Source organism: Electrona antarctica (assembly GCF_951216825.1).
Source record: "Electrona antarctica genome assembly, chromosome: 23".
Taxonomy (NCBI): Eukaryota; Metazoa; Chordata; class Actinopteri; order Myctophiformes; family Myctophidae; genus Electrona; species Electrona antarctica.
In genome coordinates this window covers 9,318,394-9,326,416 of record NC_136804.1, presented here as the reverse complement: position 1 = coordinate 9,326,416, position 8,023 = coordinate 9,318,394, and the positions used below count along the sequence as shown (strand labels likewise).

The following is an 8,023-nucleotide window of genomic DNA, read 5'->3' as shown; positions in this document are numbered from 1 at the left end:
GATGATGCAGTGATTGAAGTCAGCCTTCAGCTACTAATGGTGAGTCTTGTTTATAATCTAGACGCACGTGCACGCACACACACACACACACGCACACACACACGCACGCACGCACGCACACACACACACACACACACACACACACACACACACACACACACACACACACACACACACACACACTCACTCATTCATTGCTGGCTTAATGGGTGGCTGCCTCACTCCTGCAGGAGTCCTGTACCACTCGCTGTAGTGGATGATGCTCATACTGCCTCTTCATGGAACTGTGATGCCATGCCAGGCCCATTGCCATATAGAATATGATTATTTTTAGTGCTGCCCAACATAGATGTAGATCTATATGTCTGACTTTGTGTCATCCTTGCCTGTTTTAAGGCCTTTGCTTGTTGAATTGCGGCTTATTGTTGAAATTGTGATATGTGTTGCTCGGTGCTGCTTCACTTAAACCTGACTTGCTTTGCAGTTGTTTAGTGGGAAGTTAAAGTAACATAATGTGAGACAGACAGACACACGCACGCGCGCACGCACGCGCGCACGCACGCACGCACACACACACACACACACACACACACACACACACACACACACACACGTACACACACAGCTTTTATTGCAAATGTGTGTAAACTGAGTGCCACGTACGACCATGATGACATTCTATTTTGTCAGTAATATACATTTGCGGTCTTTCTTGACTCAAGGGCGGCTCTAATCCTGTATACTTAAGCCTTTTTATTATTATTATTATTATTATTATTATTATTATTATTATTATTATTATTATTATTATTATTATTATTATTATTATTATTATATTTTAATTTTACATCGAGGTGCCCAGATGTCCTTATAGTGCGCAGTCTGCGCACCTATCCTGTTACAGTAGTAGCCTACAACTGATCTGTTCGTCTACTGACCCCTGGTGGAACAACTGTGTAAAAGGCACAAACCAACTTGGTATGCAGAATGTAGCTCCACATTTAATTACTTTTTCATTTTATTTAATTTGTAATCGTGACATCGTGTAGGCCTATATGTTGTTTGTAAGCTACATTCAGGCTATTCCATGAGTTACAATCCTCAGCCCACAATATGCATTTTAGGTCTGGTTTATATGGTTAATATAATTTTTTTTTGGGGAGCTTGATTGTGTGAGTTGAGTTGAGTGTGAGTAGGCTGTGTTGATAAAAAAAAAAGAAAAATAAAGTTACAAAATACATTTTAATAGCCAAAACAAACCAATTACCCTAATTAGCCGAATTTATTGTGGGAGCGTTTTACTCATTGCTAGCTGTCTGAATACATATTATTGCTTATAGCAGCTTTATTAGGCATAATATATCTGTTTTATATCAAATTAATTTAATCTCCTGGTTTATAGTTTAGCCTACATCTTTATATTAATTAACTGGTTGAAATTGAATGATTACCTATACTCACAATTCACATTATATTAAGTTTTTACAAATAGATTATATTTGTGGAAGACTTCGAGGGTGGGGATTTGATTCCAGAAATTATGAATTGCTCAAAATCGAGCACAGATTTAATTACAATCGCTTATCGCAAATTATCGGATGAACACAACACTCGAGAAGTCGAGATACAGTATTAATGGATGTGCCCCCAGACACCAGTCCTACAGGTGGCGGCAGAGTTAGGTGGCGGCAGAGTTTGCCTTAAGAGCTAATGAAGAAGAACGGAGGCTCCCTAGGAACGGGGAGACAGTCAATGGAGACAAGTAACCTTTTCTTGTAAAGTGCACTTCGTCAACAACGTTAAGGAAATATTAATACAATATAAAACGATGGAAGAAGGAGATCACGATCACGCTTATACCAACACCACATATGATCAATATAAACCCGTGGAGTTCACATATAAATGTAAGTATCGTCTTGATGACCTCATAATTTTGGACACATGTTGACGTATACTTGGCTTACTTGCTAGGTAGCTTACCGTAGCTAGGAGCTACTAGCAAGTGGCCTTGTTAGAATGACGTATTATCCTAGTTCCTTGTTGGACCAGATTTCAATGAATATATGTAATATAAATTCATTTGATTCTATGGATATGGGTTTTTCCATCTATGTTTCATTTGTACAGTATTCATCTATGGCAGATATGTTCCATGTTAATGTCTTTGTTTATAGGCCTACATATACACTAATCTCATAATATAGCACAATATCTTGTTCCCCCATGTTTTGTTCTAATTCTGATGTTCTCTTTTCTCCCAGTGAATGAGAGGGAAGTTCGAGACCTTGTCAAACTGAGAGTTTCAAATAAATTCCTTTTTTCTGGAAGGAGAAATTCTTGCCTGTTGGCATGGAGGTACAGTAGGACAATTAATTCGTTTTTAATTATTTGGAAATAATGTGGACAAGAATACTGTTGCATGATTGATCACAATTTCAGATACAAATAACCATTATTTATTACATACTTTATACTATTTTATATGTTTCTTATTATTTAAAATGCAATTTGTAAGTAGCTTGCACAAAACAATTCACACTCTTTTACACCTGTGTAAAAGTGTAAACTTGTGACTTGAGTTGGTAACCGGTACTCGCCGTGGGTTAGTGCATTTTAGTTGTTTATTGTTTATTGCCATTATAAGATCCTTTACAGGCAATTTGTTTCATATTATAAGACATGTTCATTTTTTAAAGTGTAAAAGCAAAATAAGTGACATTACACTCTAAAGAAGCATGTAGAAAATGAATAAAATCTGCACTCTCAGTCGAGTAAGAGTCTTTGTTTAATGATAGTGCTCCGCAGCAGCAGTCATACCAGACAGACAGGTCTGTCTGGTATGACTGCTGCTGCGGAGCACCAGGTCTGTCTGGTATGACTGCTGCTGCGGAGCACTATCATTATTAAACAAAGACTCTTACTCGACTGAGAGTGCAGATTTTATTCATTTTCTACATTTCTTTGAATCTGCACCCAGCACACGTCTGAAACTATATAAGACTGAGTAGAGCGGGCCTTTTCCCTTGAAGTGAACTCTAAAGAAGCATACATGCATACACATCTACATACGTTTGTATACATGTGTATTTATACACACATACAACGAAAAGAAAAAAAAAGAAAAGAAGAAAAAAAAAGTATTAATATTATTTGCCTTGCAAGTGCCTTGGGGGTGAACTTGAACTTTTCACTGTGATATGGGAGGTTTTAAGTTGGGGTATCTGGGCAGCAGCTCTACCCATTTGTAGAATCTGCTTCCAGATATTCTGCCACTAACGCCCATCCTTGATTGATTGATTGAAGTATTTATTAACAGTTTGCAGAATTACAGTAGATTTCAAGCACAACTCAATACAAAAACTGTTAACTGTGAGTGGACGACACCATAAGCGTATTACACTTGTTTACGAGAGGGTCCACCGTTTTCAATTCATCATAACATTTAGAGACGTACAAATATACACTTCTATATAGTCAATAACAGGAAAAACTTTTAATAAAGGAAAAACGCCTTTATTTAAATTGCATTGAATTGAGAGAGAGACAGAGACAGAGAGGATAGTTGTTTAGAGTTTACACTAGATGAAGTAGGAATGCTAAAGTTTAAACACCAAAGTACAGAAACAATGTAATTCATTAGTAAACAATATCCTGAAATATCATTGGTATGTACATACTCACCTTTTTATCATTATCTAGCTGACCATTTAATTGCACAAAATAATTTGATCACTTTGGAAATTAACTATAAGTAACATCTGTGGGTTTGTAGTCCAATAAATAAATGCCAGAGGTTGGACAAAATTTGATTATTTTGTTTCTCAACTGATTCTGACAGGACATTAGGTCTACTAGCCAGGATAAAAAAATCTACCCTAATCTGCTCACTGCTAATACCCTAAATTTGCCTTAATCCAAGATGGCCCTATTGATAACCTATTATAAGGCAATATTTTCTAAATTTCATTATGCTTTAAGTATCATGTGACATGTCAAACTAGGGGGGTTTCATGATTCTGAATCCATTCCAAGCATTAGTTTTGCATGAAAAACACTCCTTGGGCTAAAATCGGCCAAATTTAGTCCAAGGAGTGTTTTTCATATTGGCATATTGGATTAAGGCAAATTCAGGGTATTAGCAGTGAGCAGATTAGGGTAATTTTTTTTATCCTGGCTAGTAGACCTAGGGCTCCATTTTCGTCACCGCTAAACCCCTTATCCCTAAACTTCTTTGCCTTTTTTACTATTTTGAAAAACATTTTTGTATAGTTCAACTAGCCAATCTACATTGACAAGTTGTGAGCTTGTAGACTGGCCATTTCAACTATTTAAAAATGTTTTTAGTAAAAAAAGGCAAAGAAGTTTAGGGATAAGGGGTTTAGCGGTGATGAAAATGGAGCCCCTAATGTCCTGTCAGAATCAGGTGAGAAACAAAATAATCCAATTTTGTCCAACCTGAGAGGAATGTTTTACTTTATTTACTGGACTATTGACATACTATACTGATGAAGACAGCATGTTAGCATAACGATGAAGACATTGAAACTTGTACTAACTTGTTTATTGTGATTGGTTATTTGTTGCAGAACACTACTAAAACATATGGGGTTACATCAGAAGATGACCTACAGTCAGGCAGCCAAGAAATGGGAAAACCTGAAGAGGAAATATAAGGTACTGCCAGCGCAATGAGCGTGAGACTTACGCAATTGACACTCTTCACACGCACTCACGCCACACATCAAAATCAAATCACCCTGATTTATTGCGACCGTAGGTCGCATTTACTATGAAGACCTGTATCTCCCGTCCGTTATTCACGCCTTCATTATGGTCAATGCTTCATGACATCACACGGCCATATGGCCATCTCCATGAAGATCACAACACTGACCTCATCTAACCCTGGATAACCATACATGGAGAAGACTGGATCATCACCTAGATCTGCATATATGGAGCCTGCCACCAACTCTACATCTGACCTCAAACCCTTAGAACTCCATATATGGAGCTGACCTGTTCTGACATTCCATATGTTGATCTGACATCATCAAACCCTGTACACTCAAGACATGCTCCATATATGGCCAGTACAGAATTCATTCCATATGTTAACTTGAGCTGACCCCCCATGCCAAAGCGCCAGCGCTCACTCAGCAGTCATGTGTTTTAAATCATTAACCACTTAAGCCCTGTGACACCATCATGTGACGAATAGTGCAAATAGCTACAAATCTACACGCACAATGCATCGTGACGCACTGTGAGCTTGTAGATGTAGAACCGCAATTTAGCTTTATTCTTTTCTTTTTTTTAAATAAATGGATGCATATGTACATAAAATGAACCTGCATCTTAGATATGTGTCTAGCTTGTACCTTAGATCCTCTGATGCTGGCAATGTAAAAAAAAAAAGTCCTGTCACATGTCTTTTTGATTGATTTAATACTTTATTAACATGATTATTAACAGTGCAGACCTAGGACATTCAAAGGTTATGCTAAAAGGATAACATATTGTGCTCCATTATACTCAATTCATCAGTAATACATAATACATACAATACAAAACATATTGCAATAGCGCTCAGTAGAATTATAATAGGTATTTTCAGAAAAAGGAGAGGTGGGGGTCAGAGAACTCTACTATCAAGGTGTTCAAGGAGATAAAATATGTTCTATTGTATTTTGAGGATATTAATTATTGAGTTTGGGTATGGAGTCAAGAACCTTCATGTCTTTTTTAGAACAACAAGGTCAGGTGATCTCCTTCTGGTGTTATGCACTTGGGCATCACTCACTCGTCTAGAGAAGATTTTTGTTTGTATGGATGCGTACACTACATTTTCAGTCCTATAACATCTTAATCAACATCTATCCTGTCACCAGTTGATGATAAATGAATGTCCCATTGTTGAATCATTACAGTTGTTCCTCTTGTATTTTGTTTAGGATTTGAAGAACCCTCCACTTGGGGTGAAGGTCTTCCCTGAGAAATGGCCTCATTTCACCCTGATGGACGACGCCATGACGGGTCGCCTGGACGGCAGTGCTCCCATCCTGAAGGCCGTTCCTCTGGACAACGCAGACTTCTTACCCGCCTCCAGCCACAAGAGGAGGCAGATATGCACAACCACCTCAGCCTCGCCACCCGCTTTGACGGAGGACATGAACGAGGTCGACGTCATTCTCAACGGAGACAACGAAGAGATGGAGGAGGAGGAGGATGAGAAGGAGGAGCTTGTACGGAGAGGAAGCAACAAGGACATGGAAGACGCCATGCAAGAGTTGGACAGCGAGAGGGCCCTGTTAGAAAGCGAGAGGGCAATGGTGGAGAGCGAGAGACAAGTCTTGGAGCGGGAAAGGCAGGTCCTGGAAAGAGAGAGGGTGATGCTGGATAGAGAGTTCGCCATGCTGGACCGGGAGCGAGCCTCGGTGGAGAGAGAGAATGCAACGCTGGAGAGAGAGAAGGCTATGATGGAGAGAGAGAAGACCATGTTGGAGAAGGACAGAGGTGCCGTCACCGCCCATCGTCTGTCTCTGCAGCGGGACAGACGCTGCCTGGAAAGCCAGGAAAAGACAATAGAGAAGACGGCAGGGCGTGAGGAAGACGAAACCAAAGACTATGACAGGAAGGAGCGCTTTCTCATGTTGTTTGAAAATCTTATTGAGAATTTCTGACTAACCTAAAAGCATGTAAATTGTGTTTCATAAGCTGTGAGAATCAGACCTATTAGCTGAAGATGACAGGGCGTACAAGTATTTTCAATAAACACATGGCCATTGGATAATTCATGGCTGCTGAAGATCACTGTTGTTCATGAAAAGATTCTGTGGTTAAAGCTACAATCCATAGTAGGTTTTATGACCTATCCCAACGAATAGGGTAATTTAAACAATGTCCGAACTACAGTAAAGATGGCAGCGCATTTAGTGTCCCACCCAACACTGGGGTCTACATTTCTCAGTGGAAGAGTAGGGAGACCACCTCCAACCAGCTGCAGATGTACTTGTAACAGTTGGGTGCCACCGATATTGTCCCTTATCATTTGACCCATTTAGGCCTGACCTCAAAATTTAAAAAAATCCTTCTAAATCCTCCAGTTTTCTGAAATAAATATTTTCACGATTTTTCAAAAATAGCAGACCTACAAGCTCGTAGCGCGCCACTCGGTGGCGCGCTATGACCTTGTAGATCTGCTATTTTTCAATAGCTAAATTATAACATAATGTTTAAAACACCAAAAGGGGTTCCCGCCCAAAATGGGTTAACTGTCCTTTTGCGCAGATCACGCAAACCTCAGCAAAAAGAAAAGGACAATATCGATGGCCTCGATGGTATATTGTATTAAAGGACCACTTCACCACTTTTCATATAATAGGTCCTCACTAATAATTATGATAAAATGGCACAATTTTGTGTCTCATAGGAGGGCTGTAGGCAGTTCAGAACCCGTCCACCAGTGACATCATTGATGGGGAATCTAAGCTAATAGAAACTGCAGGCTTTCTAGTCCTGAAAAGCTGCAATGCGAAAATGGAATCTATCGCTCACCGTAATAAAAATCTAAACATTTTTGTAAAAAAAATCTTGTTTAAGAAAATATCTGCCTAATGATGATGTCACTGGTGGACAGGTTTCTGAACTACCTACAGCCCTCCTGTGAGACACAGACTGAGTAAAAATGTGCCATTTTATCATGATTATTAGTGAGGACCTATTATATGAAGATGGGTTGAAAAGTGGTGAAGTGGTCCTTTAAGGTACTCTACCATATACATTGGTTAAACTAATACTGTTTTCATTAAGATAAGTCTCGGATTGTGGCTTTTTAAGCAGGATTTCTCCCCTCAGTGGTAAAATATTATTGTTGTTATTGTTTCAAACTTTCAAGTTTATAGACATTTTCAAGCTAATCACAGCACTATTGTACATGTATGTGCCGCACGAAAGAGTTGTCAATGAAAACGTTGAGCCACTCTCACTTTGGAGAGGTCATCAGAACAACTTTATTCAA

General features: G+C 39.1%; 1 protein-coding gene across 1 annotated transcript; it reads left to right on the top strand.

Moving 5' to 3' along the window:
* Positions 1-1,697: 1,697 nt before the first annotated feature.
* LOC306916621 (uncharacterized protein) lies at positions 1,698-6,816 on the top strand. Its single transcript, XM_079494576.1, has 4 exons — positions 1,698-1,907; positions 2,265-2,358; positions 4,590-4,677; positions 5,958-6,816. The coding sequence occupies exons 1-4, from the start codon at positions 1,829-1,831 to the stop codon at positions 6,684-6,686; spliced, it is 990 nt and encodes a 329-aa protein (XP_079350702.1). The 5' UTR covers positions 1,698-1,828; the 3' UTR covers positions 6,687-6,816.
* Positions 6,817-8,023: the final 1,207 nt, after the last annotated feature.